Source organism: Caretta caretta, chromosome 23, assembly GCF_965140235.1.
Source record: "Caretta caretta isolate rCarCar2 chromosome 23, rCarCar1.hap1, whole genome shotgun sequence".
Classification (NCBI taxonomy): domain Eukaryota; kingdom Metazoa; phylum Chordata; order Testudines; family Cheloniidae; genus Caretta; species Caretta caretta.
The window spans coordinates 2,739,667-2,763,592 of NC_134228.1; the positions used below are offsets into that span (position 1 = coordinate 2,739,667).

Here is a 23,926-nt window from a genome sequence, read left to right on the forward strand (position 1 = left end):
CCCGCAAGGCTCCCATAGAACCTCCCCTGTCCTGCAAGCTCCGCCCCCTCAGACTCCCATGTCCTTCCAGCCCTACCCCCTCTGAATCCCCGCAAGCCCCCTCCCCAGAGCCCTCCCACGACCACCCCCATCAGAACCTCCCTGCCCCCACAACCCCCCCGCCTCTATAGCCTCCCCACAAGCCCCCCACCAACCCTGCCCCTCGCAGCCTCCCTGCCCCCTCAGAATCCCCTGTGCACTCCACAGGCTAGAGTCCCCCGTACATCCCCAGAGCCCCCCCTTCATGCGACCCACCTGAGCCAGTGCCCCTCCTATGGTCCTCCTGGTCCAGAGCCCCGCTCCATGCAACTCCCTCCCAGGCTAGAGTGCCCCCCTTCCATGCAGCCCTCAGGGCACAGCCAGCCCCCCCTCCCCCACTGTGTATCCTCCCCACCCCTTGGGGGGCAGAGTTGCCCCTCATGTGACTCCTGCTCAACTCCAATATTCCCCACCCACAGCATCCTCTGGTGCACCCTCTCCCTGAAGGACAGGGCAATCCTCCCCCCAGCCAGATGCAGACTTCCCCCCAGTATCTTCCTTCCTCGGGGTCAGTTACCACCTCCCAAGTATTTCCTCTCCCCCCTCCCCACCAGCACAGCGCATCTGTCTGTCCTTCCTGGAAGATGATTCCCGCCTTCCAGGTAGGTGCACTCCCTCTCGTTCCGCCACAGTACAGACCCCCCCCATCCCAGGACCAGGTGCATCCCCCTATACAATGAGACTGACCCCCCCCCCCAAAGTCCAGTGCAGTCCCCCTGCATCTGCCCTTCCTTGGGCACCAGGGACAGGAGATCCCTCTCCCAGTGTAGAACCCCTTCCAGTCAACTAAACCCTGCCTCCCCTCCCTTCCCCAGAACCATCCCCTCCCACTCCTCCGCATTACAGAGCCCCCAGGGGGCTGTGCATCCCCCATACAATGAGCCTGCTGCCCCTGCCCGCCCCCCCCCCCATCCCATGCAGCCCCCAAAGCACCATGGCCAGAAACTTTCCACCCCAGCCAAGAACAGAGCTTGCTCCTAAATCTGAGCAGGCACAGCTGCTAACTGAGGTGGAGGCCTTAGCTGTGTACTGGCTGGGCTGGGGTGTCACACCTGGGGCAGGAGGTCCACGACTTGGGAGGCTGGCCTTGGATTCCCTGCTCTGCTGTAGACCACCTGAATGACCTTGACCAGGTCCTTCCGGCCCAGATTTTTAACTGTTGCAAGGCCTAGAGGATTGGATGTAGGCTTCTAAGTGCCGACATGATAATGGGGCTCATGAATCTGCAGGGCATTACGACGCTGGGTGCCTAAACACCTTTTAAAATCTGGGCTGTAACTTTGTTGTGCCTCGGTTTCCTCATCTGTACAGTGGGGATAATAGTCCTGTCAATACCAGGGGCATTGTGGAGCTAACAAGATTAAAGATTGTGAGGTGTGCAGGTACTGTTGGGGGGAGGAGGAGGAACATGTAATAATCCCTAACCCTTATCAGTAGATGTTGAAACCGATCTCCTTCGTGAAGTGCATTATTATTCCTATTTTACGGATGGGGAAACTGAGGCACAGAACGAGGAAGTGACTTGCCCAAGGTCACCCAGCAGGCCGGTGCTAGGAATAGAACCCCGGTCTCCTGCCTCCTCATATAACACTGCCTCCTCATATAAGCACTTTGGGTAGATAGCCAGATTGTCCTTGGCAGTGTTAAATGCCAGGCTCAATCCTTTGCCCCCTCTAAGCACACACCCATGAATCCATGTGTTTCCCCAGTAAGAACATCAAGCCCCACTCATTTATCCCTCTCCTGGGGCTTCAACCCTTGTCATGGCAATAACCAAACCTCCTGTTCTTGTGCATTTAAAAGGAAAGAGGGTTTGGAGGTTGGTTTTTTTAGAATTAAAATTGCCCTTAGGGGCTCAGAATCTGGGTTAATTTTTTTCAATTGATCAATTTTGTAATAACAGGAACTGGAGACCCAGGGTCCTAGGCACAAAGCCTGGATCTAGAACCAAACTTTCCCGCCGCTGGGAAAACCAGTTTGGCTCATGAGTTGCAAAATTAGGATCAAGGTAGGTTCTTCTCTGGCATCACCATAGTAACCAAGCCTCAGAAACGCTGATGGGTTTATCCTCACACTCCCTCTCTGAAGGGACTTAGCTTCACTCTCCCGGTTTTATAGCTAGGGAACTGACGCACACAGAGAAGCCCAGACTCAGGAAGCTACTTAAGCACATGCCCGCTGTCCTTCAGCAAGTCTGTAGCAACGCCTGGGCATTGAACCCAGAGCACTGGTGTCCCAGTCAGTTCTTTACCCACAGGACCGTCCTTCCTCTTGCATGAGAAATTTAATTCTGATCTAACCCCCAATTCAGGCATGTTCTGGGCCCTGGTTCTGGCCTGCTAGAGCTGGAGATGACATACAAAATTTGGATCGGGACTTTGGTTTGCATTCCAATCCACTTCATCGTTTGGATCTAGTGCTTCGGTACCAGCCAGTTAGAGATAACGAGACGAGCTGTGAAATTCAGACTGGATCTGGGTGTGCAAGCTGATCCCTCCCATTGTTCAGACCTGGGATTCTGCTTTGGCATGTTGAGATGGGATATAGAATCATAGAAATGTGAGGCTGGAAGGGACCTTGAGAAGTCATCAAGTCCAGCCTCCTGCGCTGAGGCAGGACCTTGTAAACCCTAGACCATCCCTGACAGGTGTTTGTCCAACATGATCTTCGACATTAGAATTCGGATTGGCTCTGGGTTTGCGTGCGGATCCTCCCCAGAGTTCTGATCTCGGATTCTGCTTGGGCTCAGTGGGACGAGAGATGAGACTGGGATCGGATCTTGGTTTGCGTGCTGGTCCTCCCTCGATTTCAAACCTGGGATTCTGGTTCTGGCCCATTATATAGACAAGGTGAGAAATTCAGCACTGGATCTGGGTTTGCTTGCCAATCTGCCCGAGGCTCTTCCGAGCCCGGTTCCGACCCACGTCCTCTTCCCTCCGTAACCATCGGCGGATGATTAATGTTCAGATGCTTTGATTTCCCCTCCCCTAATCCTATAGGGGCATTAGGACCAAGTGGAATCCACTTTTCTCTGTTCCTTTTCCCTTTTCCCAGCTCAGCTTTGGATTCTCTCTTCTCTCCCCAGCTCCTGGTTCTCCACTCCCGGTGTAAGAAATCAGTCCAGGCCCCCAGCTGTGGTCAGTATTAACCAAGGCAGGTGCAGTGGCGGGGAGGGAGGGTGGGTTGGGAATGGGGGGGATAGGAAAAAAGGGGGAGGAGGGATTAGAAATGTTACTTGCTGAAAAATGGCTGCTGGATCTTCATTCTCCTTATAATGATGAACAACTAAAAAGAAAAGAAATTTTTAAAAAATTGAAAATCCTACCAACATATAAAACACACACAAGCCACACACACAGAGCAGCTGCACCAGCCATGGAAGTAGAGTGAGTCGGTCTTCATTTTCCATCTGCCCCCCCATTAAAAAAATCCCCATAAAAGCAAGAAAAGGGGGGGATATTTTAACCCAATTTATGCCCCCCCTTTTTTTGGCAAAACAATCGAGATTTTAAAATTTTGTTTTGCTGCCTAAAAAAATAATAATTTTCATTTGAGAAGGAGGCAAAATAAAATGACATCTTTAAAAACATCTTGCATGCTTTCATTTCTCCATTCTCCTTCTTCCCAGCTGCTGCTGCTGCTGTTTTTAATTTAATTTCTTCTCTCCATCCTCTTTTATTTTTAATGATGTTTTTAATGCCAAAACCATTTTATTATGAATTTTTTTTATGAATGAAATTAGATGTCCCCCCTCCCTAAAAGGGTGGGGGGACGTGAAGGGTATTTGTTTGTGAATCAATCCTATTTGCATCTGGATTCATTCATAAAAAAAAAAAAAGAAGACAGGGTTCACCTAGAGGATCCATCATGGTGGGTTTAATTTCCTTCCCTTCTTGGCATGTCAGTTTTTTGGTTGGGGAGGGGGATGTAGGGAGTGGGAGGGGGTCCTTTATATCTGGTACTGTCACACAGTGGGAATTGGTGACTGTTTAAAACTGAGATGTGGAGTGAAGCTGACACATCCTGTGACTATATTTCCCCTCCTATATATCTTGGATTCTTTTTTTTTTTCTTGTTCACCTGTTGTTTATTGAAGGGAGAGGGACAAAGAGCCTAGCTTGGGTCATGTGACCCTCCATTCACAAAAATCCCATGGTTTCCATTGAGATGGGCTGAAAGGATCAAGCAGTTGGGCCATAGATAAGCGTTTTCAACATACCTTTTTGCATGCATGTTGTCCAGTACCTACAGCATTGGCAGAGGGGAAGCCAGTGGTGCTTGGGGGTGGGGGGGTTACAGATCACATCTGGGGTGTTTCTTTCTACAAAATAAATTCTACTGTTTTGATTCCATAAATATATGCACCAGCAGACAGCTTCTGCAAGAAGGTTCGCAACTGGACAGTATGTATCTGGGCATGATCTATAGCCATTGTATGTTTGTTTGGGTTGGATTTTAATTTGTGTGTGTTTGTTGCAGGAAAAGAGTGCTTAGAAGATGCTTTGATGGTGAATTTTAAAATATTGTGCTCTAGGAATATTTCATTTATTTGTTCGGAAGGATGTGGGATTTTTTTAAAAAAATGTAGCCCCTGCAAATAGGGAGGCCAGGGTGTGGGTAAGAGAATCGAATTTCCAATGTGTATTATATAGATCTATAATTTTAGGCTTTGATTGTGTTTGGGGGTAGTGGGGGTGGGGAATGAGACATGCATTTTAAGCCCTGGCAAAAGGTCTGTTTGATTTTTAGTCATAGTGGGTAATTATATATATAATATTTAAATTTAATTCATGGTTGTGTGAGCAGAAGGGTTTGGGTTTATTTATTTATTATTTTAAAATTTTCCTCCCTGTGTTAAATAAATAAAAACCCTGCAGTGAAAAACCCCAGATCTGATATTTTTTAATGATTATTTTTTTAAAGTGTTATGATGGTGGGGCTTGGAGAAAAATGCTTGGTTGTGTGGACTGGAAAATGGGGAATGGCTGACTTGGGGTGTTTGTAAGGATGCCTTATGTCTTTGAACAGTGTTGTCCTTTTCGCGTCTGTAGCCGCCCCATTTCTCCCTTATTTTCCTCCCCCCACCCTCCTAAAAACCAGGGATCTGTAGATCCACTTTGCTTCAGTATCTTTGATCTTGTAATACATAATGTCGTTTCCCATGGCAACGCGTTGTGATGTCATGTATATGCTTAAAACACTCTTAATTATTGTATTCTTATATTTTAGGGGGGGGCAATCTGGTGTTTGCTTCTGATTTTTTACTTTATTAAGGGGATTGTCTTAAAAGGGTCTTCATTCATATTCTGAATTATCGGAAATGCATTGCACTGTCTTCTGATTGGTGGAGAGAGCTTCTTTCATTACATACCGGTGGTCAGTTGATTTTATTTAAGCAGGAAAGTTTTCATTCTTGTTTTCTGTTGTTGCAAAAGTTGACCATTTATTTCAGAGCAAAATTGAGAAGTAAATGTGTGTGCGTATGTGTGTAATGAGGCAAAATATCAGTAGCTGCAAAATATAACTTTTTCACAGAGGAGCGGGCTCTGGTGGGTAGAACAGGGGTGAGGCTGTGAATCAGGACTCCTGAGTTCCATTCCCAGTTCTGCCACAACTATGCTGCATATCGTTCAGCGAGCCAGTTCCCCTGCTCCGTGCCTCAGTTCCTCCATCTGTAAAATGGAAATAATGAATCTGATCCATTTCTCAGAGGAACCAGGAGCCTAGATCCATCCATGCTTGAAAAGTGCTCTCAGCAACTCCGAGGGGAGGCACGTTCACCACGCTTAGTGCATTCATGGCTGGCAAAGGGCACGCCTGCTTGGCTACAACTTGCAGCGCCTCCTGCTGGCTCTTCTGTCATCAAGGGCTCATGCTGTGGGAGGGCTGGGTCAGCCTTGCTATTTCCATTTTACAGATGGGGAAATGGGGACAGAGCGGGGGAGGTGACTTTCTCGACAATGCATAGCAGTGGCAGACCTGGGAATAGAACCGAGGAGCCCTGACTCCGAGATTCCCTTGCCCAAACCATTAGACCCCAGTGCTGGGACAGAACCCAGGAGGCCTGGCTCCCAGCCCCCCTGTTCTAACCACTAGACTCCACTCCCTGTCTCCCCACTTGTTAAACAGTAAACCCAGAAAAAGCATGCAGCATTTATCCTAGTAGTAGGCACCACACTTTTCCATTCTGGGCGCCCCCTCCTATATAGCAGAGTCCTCCCCTTCCCAAGTAACCATAAGAGACCCCCGAAAGCCTGCTTGCAATCTTATCTGGGTAACACCCATTGTAACATTTGCCCGATTGCAGGTTTGTTTTTGTAGGGCCTTTTGGTTTAGCATGAAATGATACAAAGCCATCCCAAACGTCATTCTAAACTTGACGCAGCAATCTCTATTCTTTTAATATACACCCATGTTTTAATATGATTTTATTTTAAGTAAAACAGTCGTAGCTGGTGAATAAAGCAAAATGAGTAATCGCTCTTGGGTTTCAGCAGGGGGACTTGTGTCAGATGGATCATGTGAAATATTATTATTTATGCCTCCAGCTCCATTAATGTGTTCAAGGCAGAGTGGGCAATGGTTAGAGTTCTGGATGGGAAGTCAGCAGGCCTGGGTTCTGTGCCTGGAAATGTCGGCTAGTGGTTAGAGCAGGGGGGCCTGGGAGTCAGGACTCCTGGATTCTGTTCCTGCCTCTGAGAAGGGAGTAGGGGGTCTGGGTTCCAGATCTGGCTCTGGGATGGGGGTGGGGAGTGGGGACTGGTGGGTTATGTCCTGCTCTGGGAGGGGAGTGGATGTGTGGGACTCAGGGCTCTGGGTTCTGTTTCCAGTCCTGCCACTCATGTACTGTTTGGCTTCTGGGGAATCACTTCCCCTCAGTGTACCTTGGTTTCCCTGTCTTTAAAATGGGGATAATTACATGATCCTCCTTCATAAAAGCTTTGAGAGCCTCCGATGAAATTGGGCTGTGGAAGCCACGTGCAATTGTTGTTACCATCGTATTTATAGAGAAAAACGACGTGGCCCCTGGCCAGAGGAGTTTACCACCCAAGTTAAATAAGGGTCATTGTGACAATAGAGGACTTACACAGCATGAGAACATGAGGTAGTGGATTTCTTACTCGGATGGCAGCAGGATCGAGTGGTTAGAGCAAGGCCCGGCGATGCTATTCTCTGTCCTGGGTGCTGTCCCTGGGTTTGCCCCTGATTCACTGTATGGCTTTGGGTAAATTACTCCCATTATGTGTGCCTTGGGAAGAGAAACTTTGTGATGTGCTTTGAGATCCTCGGCTGACAACCTCTGCGTAGATGTACAGAATTATTATCGTTGCACTGTGTGAATTGTGAGAGAGCTCAGTAACAGCCTGTCGTCTGCCTTAGTATTTATCCTTTGTTTTACAGTAGTGCGTGGGCACCCCCCAGCCATAGACAAGGACCCCAGGTTGCACTAGGTGCGGACCAAATGCAGAACAAAAAGATAGTCACTGTCCCCAATGAGCTTCCCGTCTAAGTAACCCTTATTACTTCTGTCTAATCCGTGTAATATAACCTTTATCTATATAAACGTCTAACACTTTTTTTTTTTTTTTTTTTTTTGCAATCCCGCTAGGCACTTTGGCCTTTAGGATAATCTTGTGGCAAGGAGTTTCACAGGTGAACAGTCCATTGTATATAACAATGCCTTTCCCAAGTATCAGCTTTACATTTGTCGCCGTTCGGTGTCCCCTTGTTCTACTGTGCCAGGCAAAAAATCAGCAGGGTGAATGGGGGGTTGATTTCCAGAGGAAGACACAAAGAGCTACGTCTGCCTGGTTTTGGTAGGTGGCAGGTGGAGCAATAAAGAACCATCTTCCTGTATATGAAGATTTAAACCCCTGGGATGGGTGGGCGAAGGGGTTAAAACTAGGTGTCTGTGGGTGAAACTGTGGAAGACCTGGAGAGTGCGCAGAGCAGGGGCACAGGAGGGCTGGGGAAAATGCCTTAGCAACTCCCGGAGCTTGCCTGGGTAGTTACTAAAAAGATGGTCGAGAGCAAGCTTGGTCAAGATGTCTGTATCCCTTCGTGGGGAGAAAACACTGGCTACCAAAGGGCTCTTTAATCTAACGGAGAAGAGCAGAACAAGAAGTTAAAGCCAGACAAATTCCAGCTAGAAACCAGGTGCTGGTTTTTAACAGTGCGGGTGACTGGTGAGTGGAGCAAGCTCCCAAGGGAAGTGGTGGATTCACTGACTGCCTTGCTGGAAGAGATGCTCAATGTACAGGGCCAAGTGCAAAGGTAACTGGGTGCAGTTCTGTGTCCTGGCCAGTCTAGGTGATCCGATTGTCCCTTCTGGCCTTGAACGCCATGAAATTAAAGAAAGGGTAAATCTTGACTGAACACAAGGACAGGCGTTCGATGGGGAGATCTTCTGTAGAATTGACTTCTGGAGGGGAGGGACATTTTAAAACAAGGCTGGAGAAACCACTGGACGATGAGGAACAATATTGTGCTGGCAGGCAGCTGGGCGAGGTACATGAATGGTTGGATGGAGCTGTGCTAGCTACAGGCTTTGTTGAGAACCTATGGGCATAGTTTCTGAGGATTTAAAGTTATGGCGAACAGCATACCTCATCCTCTAGCTTCTGTGTGGAGGGGTTGAGGTTACCAGGAGAGCCTTGACTTTTGGGTCTTGAAAACTCTGATTGTAGCTTCTTTTTTAATATCTTCCTGGGCCTGACTATCTTTTACACTGGAGTAAACTGGGAGTCCACAGAAAATCAGATTAGCTCTAAAGCAACCCCATCTAACCTACTCGCTTGGTAATGGATAGATCTTGCAATTCTAGGTGCCATGTATGTTGTTGTTTTTGCAGAAGTCCCAAGAAGCCCTAGTTGAGGACTAGCACCCCATTGTGCTTGGAGCTGTACAAACATAGACCAAAAAGATGGTCCCTGCTACAGCTGGGTAATTGGAGAGGGCATATAGTAAATATGGGTGAAATTCAGCAGATAGTTTCATCCGGGGGGGAGGGGGAGCAAGGGCTCCATCAAAAAAGTTGAAATGGTTTGTTCGGCCGTTTCCGAACGCAATGGTTTGAGTTTTCATTTCGAAACGGCGTTTTGTTTTGCAATGTAACTGGTTTTTTAAAGGTGAAAAACCCCCAAAATGACCTTTTTTTCTTTTTTACTAGGAAAAAACAAACAAAATCCCTTTGGGCTCAAACCAAACCAATCTCTTCATTTTTCAGTTCAGCTTATGAACTGAAAAATCAGTTCTTCATTTAGTTCTAGTCCTTGCCCAAAAGGCCTTCCGCTCTGTGCACAGCAGAAAGTACAGCACTTGAGGCCTGGTGTCGGCATAAAACTGATCCCAGCATAGCTATGTCAGCTCAGAGTATGGGGAAAAAAAATCACATCTCAGCTGACGCAGCTCTGCCAGAAAATCCCCAGTGTAGACCCCGCTATGCTAACAAAAAAGGGCTTCTGCCCACGTGGCTAACGGTGGTGTTACAGTGCTGACCGAAAAATCCCTTCTATTGGCATAAGCTACACTAGGGGGCTATCCCAACACAGGCTCCGTCGCACAGACACAGCCTGAGTTTCATTCATAGATCCATAGAAATTAAGGCTAGAGGGAATCATTCAATCATCTAGTCTGACCTCTTGTATAGCACAGGCTGGAGAATGTCACATAGTTATCCCTGTGTTGAGCCCGGATGCATGTGTGTGGCTGCAGCATCTCCTCCCGAAAGGCAGCCAGTCTGGATCTGAAGACTTCAAGAGATGGAAAATCCACCTGGGGTGGATTTGGTGGAAATTTTCCAGGAATGTTTCCCTGTCGGCGAGCTTGGAAAACGCCAGGTGAAGAGCAGAGGAGTGCTGGAAATGAGGAGTGTGGGACCGTGGGCAGAGGTTACAGTAGAGAGCTTATTGGGACCCAAATTTTCAGGGCCGCATCTCGCAATGGTCACCTTTCCCAGTCTGGTAGCGCCGAGAGCCCTGCCTGAGACTGAAGGGCTACCTGCTGCTCGGATCCTTGCTGATGTTGGGGGTCTCCCCTTGTGCCAGGTGCGGCACAGCCCTTGCCGACCCTGGAGGGCTGTCCGTCGTGCCAAGCACTGCACGGGCCCTGGCCGACGACAGGGGGTCAGAAGATGCCACTGCCCCAAGCGCATCGTGCGCCCGAGCAGAAATTGGGGGGAGGCGGGGGCTGCTCTGTTAGCCAAGGTCCAGTTGTGCTGGGCGTGGCATGGACACCTAGTGAGGCCTGGTCCCGACCCGGGGTTTGGATCTACTCCCCCCCCCCCGCCCTTTTCGATTAGGGGGGGTGATGTTTGGTTTTTTAATGGAAATAGTTAAAGTGGACAGTTACACCAGGACCTTTTATGTAGCTTGTACTGGGAAAAGCTCCTCTGTCCTGGGAGAAGGGCCTCTGCGGGAGGGTGCCTTTGTACCGCTTGTGCTATAGGGCGGTGGGCACAACTTCTGAGTGTGGCCACTGCGTGGGAGGCAGCCCCTGTCCCTGCCCAGCCAGTCTGAGATGAGAGGGAGGGTCATTCTCTCCAGGTCATAGAGGAGAGGCAAAGTGAGTCACCCAGGAGAGCCTGTGGCGGAGACGGGACTCAAACCCAGAGCTCCATCCCAGCGCCCTCACCCCTAACCAGTTTCCCTCCTTCAGCCTGGCCTTTAGGTTCTGCGCCCTGCTGCAAATTTTGCCCTCCTGGGTGCAGCTGGGCGTGCAAGGGGCCCTGCCTGAACCAACACCGCCCGCCCAGCTGTAAACTGTCAATGATTAACGTCTGTAGATGGAAGCCAAATGCAGCCGCTTTTAAAGTCAGATTAGCACCATGTTTGCGTAACAGCTGGGCAGCTGAGGCTGCTGCTGGCTGCGGTGGGAGGCGTGGGAGGGAACGGTTAATCAGTTGCCTGTCCAGTTGGTTGGCATCATGGTGGGAGTGGGAGGATGGGGAGTGTGCAAAGAAAGGGGAGGACTGGGATAGCAGGGGGCTGCGGTGGGATTGAGGGACACGAGAAGAGCGGTGGGGGAGGGAAGAGCCCGGGGGCTGGGACAGCAGGGTGCTGCAGGTCAGGATTGAGGGGCATGGGCAGAGCAGGGAGCAGGTAGGGGTCATGGGGAAATGAAATAGGCACTGGGAGTCTTTGGCAGCATTCGAGGAAGAGAACTGGTGATTCCTCCAGGGCTGATGCTGGGGGTGGCCATCATCTGGTCGGGGCCAGCAGTTTTCAGAGTGAACGTGAGCTTTTCCGAGGCCGGAGCCCTCGGCTGTGGCAGGGATGGGCGTAAAATCCTTCCAGCCACTGGGTTCAGGCTTTGCTTTCCTTCCCCTTTGTGAGAATCGGATGCTGGAATGGCAGCCCGTGGGGCCACCCTGTCTTGGAGCATTTCTGTGACCCACACCACCCTGGGCTTCGACTCGGCAAAGCAGCCAGGTGGCTGGGTTGAATCCCCATCCAGACCGGGAAGCCAGCCACAATCGGCAGCATCCCACAGGCGTTCAGGGTCTCCCAGGACAGGCTGGGCCATGCAGACTGAAATCCCCTGGGAAAGAGGGTGTCCTCAAGGACAAGGGGGAGCAGTGTGTGTGGGGAGGAGGGTCAGTTTCTTCCGTTTCAAAGTGACTTTTCTTTTTGAAATTTCAGCTCATTAGACCAAAACCAGCTATCGCGCACATACACCCCCATTCCATTTCCTCTCCATTCTCAGTAACTGGCGCTGTTCAGGCCCCCTCCCCGCACCCAGTGCCCTTCAGGACCAACCTCTGAACCCTGTGGCCTCAGAACGGAGCTGCCCATTCACACTGGGCATCGAGGAACATTGAGCAAAGGGGGCCAGCTGTGGGGGATTGGGGGATCAGATGGGAGGTGGGTGGGGGAGGGGGTCAGAATTCAGCTGGGGTGGATTGGGATCAGCTGGGGGAGGGCAAGCAGGGTGGGAGGTTGAGGACTGGCTGGGAGGTGCAGACTGGGGAGGGGGACGGAGATCAGCTGGGGGTGCAGATGGGAGAGGGGGGCTGGGGATCAGTTGTGGGGCACATGGGAGAGTGGGGAATGGGGATCGGCTCGGGGGGTAGGGGCAGGGAAAGGAGAACGGTCTCAGGCTGTGTGAGTAGGCCGCTTGAGGTGGGATGATGTCATGACATGCCCCAAAGCTACACAACCATCAGCCTCCTCCCTCCGCTCAGAGCGGCATGGCGGGGGGCACAGTGGGATGATGGAGGCAGTCATCCCTTGTGCACCCCGGGGGGTGGGGGTATGTGGGCGAGGGGCGTGGGCAAGACCGGGCAAATGGCCTCGGGGCAAGGTGTGTGTAGGACAGGCTGAAGGTGTGTGGCACAGGCAGCGAGTGCACCTGAGGCAGGGACCCTGGGGTTCCATGCAGTGTGCGAGCGATGGGGAAGTGCAGTGCGGTGCAGAGGGCTGCACAGTGCCCTTGCAACAGGAGCCCAGGAGACAGCCTGAACTTCGGTGCGGTCTGCGGGGCCCCTGCAATTGGTACGTGCTAGCCGGGAATGTCAGCAGAGCGTGCAGGGCCCATGCAGGCTGTGGACTGGTAGGGTCTGCCGCGCCCATGCAGTTGGTACACATCCGATATGAATGTCAGCAGAGCGTGCAGTGTGCGTGCAAGGGGCGCCTGGGAGACGAGAAGCATTTGTAATTGTTTGTGCGGCAGGTGCATGCAGCGTGCATGTGACGGGTGCACTGGAGAGGTGCAGTGTGCCCGCAATGCGGGTGGCGGGTGGATGTGTGCAGTGCCCATGCTATGGGGGTGTGCAGTGTGTGTGCAGTGTGGGAGGCCGTTGCAGTGGTTGTGCAATGGATGGACAGCTGCAAAACGGAAAGATCCTTTTCCAGGGTGTGCCGTGGCCGTGCGATGGGTGCACATGAGACAGGCTGTACTTTAACGGGGCATGCAGGACACGTGCAGTGGATGGGCTCCTGTGAAGCAGAAGGATCTTTTAGCAGGGCACGCAGTGCGCGAGACAGGCTGTACATTGGGAGGGCATGCAGTGTCCGTGCGGCAGGGTGTACAGTGATTGTGCTATGAGGCATGCAGTACCTGTCCAATAGGTGCACAAGGGAGACACGTTGTACTTGGCAAGGTCTGCCTTGCCCATGTGACGGGGCTGTGCAGTGACCATGTGATGGGCGTGTGCAGTGCCCAGGCGATGCATGGCGTGCAGTGCCCATGCAATAGGTGCACATGAGACAGGCTGCACATTGGTAGGGCCTGCAGTGCCTGTGCAATGGTTGGCCTGCAGCGCCCACGCAATGGATGCTTATGAGACAGACTGTACATTGGTCGGGGATACAGTGCCCCTGCTATGAGACATGCAGTGCCTCGTGAGACAGGCTGTGCAACTTGAGCCAGGCTGTGAGACAGAAGGTATGCAGTGCCCGTGTGACGGATGGTGTGCAGCGCCCGTGCCATGGGTGCTCGTGAGCCAGGCGGTGCAACGGATGGCATGCAGTGCCCGTGTGACGGATGGTGTGCAGCGCCTGTGCGATGGGTGCTCGTGAGACAGGCGGTGCGACGGATGGCATGCAGTGCCCATGTGACAGATGGGGTGCAGTGCCCGTGTGACGGATGGTGTGCAGCGCCTGTGCGATGGGTGCTCATGAGACAGGCGGTGCGACGGATGGCGTGCAGTGCCCGTGTGACGGATGGTGTGCAGCGCCTGTGCGATGGGTGCTCGTGAGACAGGCGGTGTGACGGATGGCGTGTAGTGCCCGTGTGACGGATGGCGTGCAGTGCCCGTGCCATGGGTGCTCATGAGACAGGCTGTGTGACGGATGGAATGCAGTGCCCGTGCGACGGATGGTGTGCAGCGCCCGTGCCATGGTGCTCGTGAGACAGGTGGTGCGACGGATGGCGTGCAGTGCCCGTGTGACGGATGGTGTGCAGCGCCTGTGCGATGGGTGCTCGTGAGACAGGCGGTGTGACGGATAGCGTGCAGTGCCCATGCGACGGATGGTATGCAGCACCCGTGCGATGGGCGCTCGTGAGACAGGCTGTGCGACGGATGGCATGCAGTGCCCGTGTGACGGATGGTGTGCAGCGCCTGTGCCATGGGTGCTCGTGAGCCAGGTGGTGTGACGGATGGTGTGCAGCGCCCGTGCGATGGGCGCTTGTGAGACAGGCTGTGCGACGGATGGCATGCAGTGCCCGTGTGACGGATGGTGTGCAGCGCTCGTGCGATGGGCTCTCGTGAGACAGGCAGTGTGACAGATGGCATGCAGTGCCCGTGTGACGGATGGTGTGCAGCGCCCGTGCGATGGGCTCTCGTGAGACAGGCAGTGCGATGGATGGCGTGCAGTGCCCGTGCGACGGATGGTGTGCAGCGCCCGTGCCATGGGTGCTCGTGAGACAGGCAGTGCGATGGATGGCATGCAGTGCCCGTGCGACGGATGGTGTGCAGCGCCCGTGCCATGGGTGCTCGTGAGACAGGCGGTGCGACGGATGGCATGCAGTGCCCGTGTGACGGATGGTGTGCAGCGCCTGTGCCATGGGTGCTCGTGAGCCAGGCGGTGTGACGGATGGCATGCAGTGCCCGTGTGACGGATGGTGTGCAGCGCCCGTGCGATGGGCTCTCGTGAGACAGGCGGTGCGATGGATGGCATGCAGTGCCCGTGTGATGGGTGCTCGTGAGACGGGGGTGTGACGGATGGCGTGCAGTGCCCGTGTCACGGATGGCGTGCAGGGCCCGTGCGATGGGTGCTCATGAGACAGGCGGTGCGACGGATGGCGTGCAGGGCCCGTGCGACAGATGGCGTGCAGGGCCCGTGCCACGGGTGCTCGTGAGACAGGCGGTGCGATGGATGGCATGCAGTGCCCGTGCGATGGGTGCTCGTGAGACAGGCGGTGCGATGGATGGCATGCAGTGCCCATGTGATGGGTGCTCGTGAGACAGGGGATGTGACGGATGGCGTGCAGTGCCCGTGTCACGGATGGCGTGCAGGGCCCGTGCGATGGGTGCTCATGAGACAGGCGGTGCGACGGATGGCGTGCAGGGCCCGTGCGACAGATGGCGTGCAGGGCCCGTGCCACGGGTGCTCGTGAGACAGGCGGTGCGATGGATGGCATGCAGTGCCTGTGCGATGGGTGCTCGTGAGACAGGCGGTGCGATGGATGGCATGCAGTGCCCGTGTGATGGGTGCTCGTGAGACAGGGGGTGTGACGGATGGCGTGCAGTGCCCGTGTCACGGATGGCGTGCAGGGCCTGTGCGATGGGTGCTCATGAGACAGGCGGTGCGACGGATGGCGTGCAGGGCCCGTGCCACGGGTGCTCGTGAGACAGGCGGTGCGATGGATGGCATGCAGTGCCCGTGCGATGGGTGCTCGTGAGACAGGCGGTGCGATGGATGGCATGCAGTGCCCGTGCGATGGGTGCTCGTGAGACAGGCGGTGCGATGGATGGCGTGCAGGGCCCGTGCGATGGGTGCTCATGAGACAGGCGGTGCGACGGATGGCGTGCAGGGCCCGTGCGACAGGTGCTCGTGAGACAGGCGGTGCGACGGATGGCGTGCAGGGCCCGTGCCACGGGTGCTCGTGAGACAGGCGGTGCGACGGATGGCGTGCAGGGCCCGTGCCACGGGTGCTCGTGAGACAGGCGGTGCGACGGATGGCGTGCAGGGCCCGTGCGACGGGTGCTCGTGAGACAGGCGGTGCGACGGATGGCGTGCAGGGCCCGTGCCACGGGTGCTCGTGAGACAGGCGGTGCGACGGATGGCGTGCAGGGCCCGTGCGACGGGTGCTCGTGAGACAGGCGGTGCGACGGATGGCGTGCAGGGCCCGTGCCACGGGTGCTCGTGAGACAGGCGGTGCGACGGATGGCGTGCAGGGCCCGTGCCACGGGTGCTCGTGAGACAGGCGGTGCGACGGATGGCGTGCAGGGCCCGTGCCACGGGTGCTCGTGAGACAGGCGGTGCGACGGATGGCGTGGACACACAGACTGCGTGTGGGGAGCCGGGCAGTGGGCGGCCGAGCCTCTAACTGAGCCTCCTTGTGCCCCCCGCAGTTACATGCTTCGGGTGCGAGCTGTGGTGATGACCCGAGACGACTCGAGCGGGGGATGGGTGCCCATGGGCGGGGGCGGCCTGAGCCACGTCATGATCGGCAAGGTGCGGCGCCCGGAGGAGGGCGGGCAGCGGCACCAGTTCCTGATCTGCGGGGAGCGCCTGCGCGACCAGACCGTAAGCCTGACTCCTGGGGAGGGGTTGGGTGGGAGGGGCAGCTTGTGGGGCCCTAATCTCCCCCTCTCCATTGCAGACCATCCTGGAGTGCGTGCTGAAGAAGGACCTCGTCTACAACAAGGTGAACCCCATCTTCCACCACTGGAAAGTTGGCGACAGCAAGTTCGGCCTGACCTTCCAGAGCCCCGCCGATGCCGCAGCCTTCGAGCGGAGCGTGCAGGCCGCCCTGGAGGAGCTCGCCGAAGGTGGGGCACCATCGTCCGGGGCCCGCAGAGATTCAGCGGGCGAGGGTTTGGCTGGCTGCCCCTGGCGGGGTGCGGGGCCCAGGCAATGTGAGAGATGCAGGGGGCGTGAGGCTGGCTGGCAGCCCCATGGGTGTGCTGGCTGGGGTCCTGAGCCTGGCTGGCTCCCCCCGGGGGGTTCTGGTCTGGCTTGGGGAGGGACTGGTGGGAGATGTGGGCACCGGTTGGTGGCATGGGTCCTGCCTGTTCCTCACCCGCCCCTTAGGGGCTGTTGGTCAGAACCAAGCGAACCCTGATGCTGGAAGCGACCTGAGTTCACCTTAGCACGGCCCTGTGGCCAAGACAGCCGGCTGCAGGGAAGCAGACGTGGGGTCAGTTCCCGGGTCAGCCACCGACCCTACCTGTCTGACCTCAGACATGTCTCGGCCTCGGTTTCCCGCACCTGTGCCATGGAGATATGAACCCTTTGCGGCCAGCCGGGGGGGGTGGGGAGGCTGTTGATGTTCAGGAGGCCCCAATGCCCCAGTGCCGTCGCTGCACCTCGGTGGATGGCATTCCATGTCGGAGTTGCCAGGGGAGGGAGGGAGCCCCGGATTCCCAGCTGGAGGTCCCAGCACCTCAGGGGAACACTGTCTTCCCAACCCTCCCTGCCCAGGCCCTGCTGCCCACCCCGCTGTCCCCCCGCTGTTGGGTCAACTCCCTAGAGAGCTCCCAGGGATCTAAAGGCCTGGGCACTGCACCAGAGCCTGGCTCCTTATTTCCCCTCCCCAGCCCTCTCCACTTCCCCCCTCCCGCCATGGTCTGGGGGTTATTCTTAACTCCTCCCTCTCTTTTGCCCCCATAATCGATTCCTGCCTGTCTCCTGCCCTGTCATAAATACAAAGGGAAGGGTAACCACCTTTCTGTATACAGTGCTATAAAATCCCTCCTGGCCAGAGGCAACATCCTGTTACCTGTAAAGGGTTAAGAAGCTCAGCTAACCTGGCTGGCACCTGACCCAAAGGACCAATAAGGGGACAAGATACTTTCAAATCTTGGGGTGGGAGGGGGCGGCTTTTGTTTGTGCTCTTTGTTTACGTGGTTGTTCTCTCTTGGGACTGAGAGAGGCCAGACAGAAATCCATCTTCTCCAACCCATCCCAATCCAAGTCTCCAATATTGCAGCCAGTCTAGGTAAGCCAGGCAAGGTGGATTAGCTTATCTCTTGTTTTATGTGAATTTTCCCTGTGTTAAGAGGGAGGTTTATTCCTGTTTTCTGTAACTTTAAGGTTTCCCCCAGAGGGGGATCCTCTGTGTTTTGAATCTGAATACCCTGGAAATTATTTTCCATCCTGATTTTACGGAGATGATTGTTGCCTTTCTTTTCCTTTTTTTATAAAATCCTTCTTTGAAGAACCTGACTGATTTTTCATTGTTCCAAGACCCAGGGGGTTGGGTCTTTGATGATTTTGTAACCAATTGGTGAGGATATTATTCTCAGGCCTCCCCAGGAAAGGGGGTGTGTAGGGCTTGGGGGGATATTTTGGGGAAAGACGTGTACAAGTGGTCTCTTTCCCTGGTCTTTGTTTAAAATGCTTGGTGGTGGCAGCATACTGTTCAAGGCCAAGGCAAAGTTTGTACCTTGGGGAACTTTTTAACCTAAGCTGGTAAGAATCAGCTTAGGGGGTCTTTCATGCAGGTCCCCACATCTGTACCCTAGAGTTCAGAGTGGGGAAGGAACCCTGACACACCCTGACACGCCCAGTCTCTGCTCCCCATCCCCTCTCCTGGCTGGGGGGGCTGCTTCGTTCTGCTCTCTGGCACGCTGCCCCCCTCCAATCCGTGCTGTCGGGCCTGGTCGTGTCCTTTTCCCCTGACCGTCCCGGCGTCCCGTCCCCCGTTTCCCGTCCGCCAGCACATCAGATTTTAAATCTCCGGGCTCTGCAGCACTCCACCTGTCTCTGCCAGTCCTTCCTTCATGTTGCCCCTCCGCAGTGCCAGCATTCTCACCATTCACACTCAGCCCCCTCCCCGCCAGCCCCCTACACACAGTCCAGCCTCCCCCCGCTCTTCTGAAAGCACGCCTGCCCCCAAATCCCGTCTGGTTTCGGCAGCCTGGAACACACTGAGCGCTGCTACAGGGTCACCGGCTTTAAAGGGACACTACCCTGCACTGGCCCGCTGCTGCTGTGCCCCCGCAAGCGAACTGATCCCTGTAGAAGACCCCCTTTGCATTTCCCCCCTCCTCCTGCCTGCCTGCCCCTGGGATGGGAACCTTCCCTTCTGCTCTGTCTGGAACGTGCCCAGCATGCCACCCCCCGGGGATTGAACCCAGGAGCTCTGGCGCTAAAAGCACAAGGGGCAGCTGCCTGAGCGAACCAACCCCAAATTACTTTAGAGCTAAAAGAACAGGAGGACTTGTGGCACCTTAGAGACCAACCAATTTATTTGAGCATGAGCTTTCGTGAGCCTCAGCTCACTTCATCGGATACATACTGTGGAAACTGCAGAAGACATTATATACACAGAGACCATGAAACAATACCCCCTCCCACCCCACTGTCCTGCTGGTAATAGCTTATCTAAAGTGATCATCAAGTTGGGCCATTTCCAGCACAAATCCAGGTTTTCTCACCCTCCCCCCCCCCCCCCCACACACAAACTCACTCTCCTGCTGGTAATAGCCCATCCAAAGTGACCACTCTCTTTAAAATGTGTATGATAATCAAGGTGGGCCATTTCTGGCACAAATCCAGGTTTTCTCACCCCCCCACCCCCCTCTCTCCCACCCCACTCTCACAAATCTTGGGAGACAGGCCAGTCCTTGCCTACAGACAGCCCCCCAACCTGAAGCAAATACTCACCAACAACCACATACCACACAACAGAACCACTAACCCAGGAACTTATCCTTGCAACAAAGCCCGTTGCCAACTGTGCCCACATATCTATTCAGGGGACACCATCACAGGGCCTAATAACATCAGCCACGCTATCAGAGGCTCGTTCACCTGCACATCCACCAATGTGATATATGCCATCATGTGCCAGCAATGCCCCTCTGCCATGTACATTGGTCAAACTGGACAGTCTCTACTTAAAAGAATAAATGGACACAAATCAGATGTCAAGAATTATAACATTCATAAACCAGTCGGAGAACACTTCAATCTCTCTGGTCACGAAATCACAGACATGAAGGTCGCTATCTTACAACAAAAAAACTTCAAATCCAGACTCCAGCGAGAAACTGCTGAATTGGAATTCATTTGCAAATTGGATACTATTAATTTAGGCTTAAATAGAGACTGGGAGTGGCTAAGTCATTATGCAAGGTAGCCTATTTCCCCTTGTTTTTTTCTAAACCCCCCCCACCCCCGACGTTCTGGTTAAACTTGGATTTATGCTGGAAATGGCCCACCTTGATTATCATGCACATTGTAAGGAGAGTGGTCAGTTTGGATGAGCTATTGCCAGCAGGAGAGTGAGTTTGTGTGTGTATGGGGTGGGGGGGGGGGGTGAGAAAACCTGCATTTGTGCTGGAAATGGCCCACCTTGATTATCATACACATTTTAAAGAGAGTGGTCACTTTGGATGGGCTATTACCAGCAGGAGAGTGAGTTTGTGCGGGGGGGGGGGGGGGCGGAGGGTGAGAGAACCTGGATTTGTGCTGGAAATGGCCCAACTTGATGATCACTTTAGATAAGCTATTACCAGCAGGACAGTGGGGTGGGAGGGGGTATTGTTTCATGGTCTCTGTGTGTATATAAAGTCTTCTGCAGTTTCCACAGTATGCATCCGATGAAGTGAGCTGTAGCTCACGAAAGCTCATGCTCAAATAAATTGGTTGGTCTCTAAGGTGCCACAAGTCCTCCTTTTCTTTTTGCGAATACAGACTAACACGGCTGCTACTCTGAAACCTACTTTAGAGCTGATTCAGAAAGCGCTATACGTGCTGCAGCCCCTGGAGGGAGACAGAGAGTGCCTGTGTATGTTTGTCTCACCCCCACACAGAGGGGTCCGGGCGGCCCCAGACATCCCCTTTTCTTTTGAGGTGTCGCTCCAGCTGCAAAGCTCTGGCACCCTCAGGTCCCTGCGGGGTGGGTGCACCAGGCGCTGGGCCTGCTTGAGGCAACGGGGGTGCCCTTATGTCCCTCCCACTTGGGATCCCACTCCTGGGGTCCCACCTGGACAGACCCCAACACAGGTCCTTTGCATTCCCAGCATCGAATGCTTTTTCCCAGCTCCGCCCCCAGTAACCGGACACCTTATTGGGCCCGCGTCCTTCCTGGGGGGACTGACTTTCATGTACCTTCCTCCGTTTTCCCTTCCCAGGTTCTCTCTCCTCCTCCTCCTCCTCCTCCTCGTCTCAGGATGATGCTGATGGGACAGATGACGCAGGGTTGGTAAGTTGAGCACTGGACAGAAGTACCTTCTGGGGGAAAACATCCCAGATCCTTGGTCTGGCGGAGAGAGGCAGAACCAACGGCTGGAAGTAAAAGCCAGGCCTGTTCCAGTTAGAAAGCACCCATCAGAGTGCGGGTGATTACTCACTCGAACAAACTCCCAAAGGAAGCGGGAGATTCTCCATCTCTTGAGGTCTTCAGATCCAGGCTGGTCACCTTTCTGGGGGAGTCGCTTTCACCAAACACTAATTATGGGGCTCAATCCAGGGGTAACTGGGAGCAGTGCAGGTCAGACTAGATGGTCTAATGATTCCTTATTATAATCAGCTGAACATGAGCTGCTGGTGCGATACTGCACCCAAAAAAGCGAACACCATACTGGGATGCATCAACGGGAATCTCCGATAGGAGCCGAGAGGTTCTTTTCCCTCTGTATCTGGCGCTGGTGCGACCGCTTCTGGGATCCTGCATCCAGTTTTGATGCCCACAACACAAGGAGGATGTTGATAAATGGGAGGGGATCAGAGAAGAGCCAGGAGTGAGATCAAAGGGTTAGAAAACCAGCCTAGTAGTGAGAGACTCCAGGAGCGCAATCTGCTTAATTTATCAAAGAGAAGGTGGGGGTGACTTGATTTCAGTCCATCAGTACCTCCATGGGGAACAAATATTTAATAATCAGCTCTTCAGTCTAGCAGAGGAAGGTCGAACACAACCCAGTGGTTGGAAGCTGAAGTTAGACAAATTCAGACTGGAAATAAGGTGTAAATTTATAAGGGTGAAAGCAATCAATCACTGAACAATTCTCAAGGGTCATGGTGGATACTCCATCACTGACCAATTTTGAATCAAGATGGGATGTTTTTCTAAAAGATCTGCTCCGGGAATTATTTTGGGGCAGTTCTCTGGGTTGTGTTATCCAGGAGGTCAAACTAGATGATCTGGCCTTGAAATCTATGCATTATTTCTAGCAGCTTAAAGCCCTCGCCGTCAAAATGACTGAGAACTTCAAAATTAGATGGTAACAGACCCCATGTCCTACGGATGATTGGACCAGGTGATCTTCTGAACAAAAACAGCTCTCAGCCAGGCTTGAGGCTGTTTCCATCACTTCACACTGACTCAACAGACACTTTAGTCTTGCATGAGGATCCTGTAATAAACACGATTAATAATCTATAGAATAAGATTCCAGTAATCCGTAGAATAAGATTCCAATAGGGTCTTAGGGCCAGCCAGAAAAACAGCCCATTCGCCAGGTGATGTACAAGCACAGATTAGCACAGAGCCCACAATCTAAATAAGTGAGACAGGCCTTAAAATCTGTGAAAGGCCTTCATGATGCCATTCCGCTCTGGGAAACTTCCCGTCTGATTCCATGTTTACTCCCTAGCCAGGGTGGGATGTGAGTACCAGCTGGGGTGGATTTCCATGGTCTCCATTCCCACAAGGAGGTGGGGGTCCCAGAGAGGGGAGGGGAAATAGGGACCCAAGCTGGGGGACAACTGGCCCAAGAGGGAGATGTTGGCTGATAAAGGTCTGGACTAGTGCTAGGAAAAACAGACCCCTTCCCAGCTTGACCAGCGGTCTCCTTATACTGGGATCATGGCAGACCACGCATGCCAAGCAGCATGTGTCATGGTCAGTGTTTAGAAGGGAGACCTCTGAGGAACAACTGGCTGCTGCAGGCAGCAGGGTGAGGGCGCTCTCCCCTCCCGGTCAGTGCTTGACCCCAAGGGCTCCGATGCGGTGCTAAGGGGCACTGGGCTGCAGGGACCAGGGTGGGGGCTCAGTAGGGGGCGCTCTCCCTGCACAGTCAGTGCTGACCCCTGTGCAGCAGTAGGGGGCGCTTCTTTCTTAGTGACAGCCACCGCCTTTGTTCCCAGATGCACACGGACAGCGAATCTTCCTCGAACAGCCGGAAGGAAATGCTCCCCAAACACATCACCATTGTGACCAGCGAGTCCTCCTCCAGCTGCTACATCCGCTCACCTGCCTCCGAGGAGTTTGCCTTCAGCACGGCCCAGGGGTCGACGCCGACCAGCCAGGGCGGGCAGGTGGGTCTGGGCAGGGAGGGGCAGGGGTCCGTGGCCCTGGGCGCGATGGGGGAGGGCACTGCGTAGCCCGAGGAAAGAGATGGGAGAGAGAATCTTTTCCATGGGCTGGTGGCGCCTTCTCAAGTTAAAGCTGTCCCGCATGGGAGCGGGGTGGGGCGGCACTGGGTTTGTACCTTTGGAAATCCCAGGCATGTCCACTCCACCCACTACTCTTGCTGGTGACTTTTTGGAGAACTTGAGAACATGTGTTGTGAGTTTTCCCAGCCCTGCATGGAAACTGGGGGGCGGGGGGCAGAGAGTGGGGGTAGTGATCTTTAACAGAGAGCACTTTTTTCCCACCTGTTTGTAGAGTGTCTGAGTTAAGCAGGGGTTAATAAAATCTCTTGTTTTCTTTGGTATCTGGGGGTCTTTGTTGTGCACAGGGAGGATGGGCTTGGGGTTAGCGCTCTGAGCTGGGGCTCTGTCACAGAATCACCTATGTGAGACGGGCTGTGTCATCTCTCCATGCCTCAGTTTCCACATGGGTGACATGGGAGTAATAATCCTTTCTCTCTCCAACCCTTTGTCTATTAAGATTGGGAGTTCTTCAGGGTAGAGAGTGTCTCTCACCCTGTGTGTCTGCGGTGCCCGGCACAACAGGGCCCCGATCTCGGTCGGGGTCTGGGCAGCACCCAGCACAATGGGGCCCCGATCTCGGTCGGGGTCTGGGCAGCGCCCAGCACAACAGGGGCCCTGATCTCGATCTGCTCCTCTGGGCTTTGATATTTGGTCTGCATCCTCTACATGGTGCAGGGATCTGTTCCGTATGGACAGGGGCCCCCAAGTTCCAGGGCACAGGGAGGGGATGTGATGGGCAGCTGGGCTGTTGGCAACGCCCTTGCCTTGATGGACTGGGGCTGCAGCTGAGGGCTCCTGCCAGCAGGCCTGAGGACATGGTTCCTTTTCCTCTGCCAGCTCTCAGATTATGGGAGTGGGAT

The 23,926-nt window shown here is 53.9% G+C and overlaps 1 protein-coding gene across 5 annotated transcripts in view; it reads left to right on the forward strand.

Annotated features, from left to right (window-relative positions):
- Positions 1-284: 284 nt before the first annotated feature.
- SPRED3 (sprouty related EVH1 domain containing 3) overlaps positions 285-23,926 on the forward strand; it is a 28,733-nt gene continuing 5,091 nt past the window's right edge. The window contains exons 1-6 of one of the 5 annotated variants that reach the window (XM_048833320.2): positions 285-680; positions 3,164-3,215; positions 16,094-16,268; positions 16,345-16,513; positions 20,825-20,895; positions 22,779-22,949. In XM_048833320.2, the coding sequence (XP_048689277.2) occupies positions 16,098-16,268; positions 16,345-16,513; positions 20,825-20,895; positions 22,779-22,949 (582 nt within the window). In that variant the 5' untranslated portion in view covers positions 285-680; positions 3,164-3,215; positions 16,094-16,097. Of the gene's footprint in view, positions 681-2,634; positions 2,928-3,101; positions 3,216-3,339; positions 3,465-4,384; positions 4,482-16,093; positions 16,269-16,344; positions 16,514-20,824; positions 20,896-22,778; positions 22,950-23,926 lie in introns of those variants that run through there. The other 4 variants (XM_048833319.2, XM_048833318.2, XM_075122442.1 and 1 more) reach the window with 4 other exon arrangements.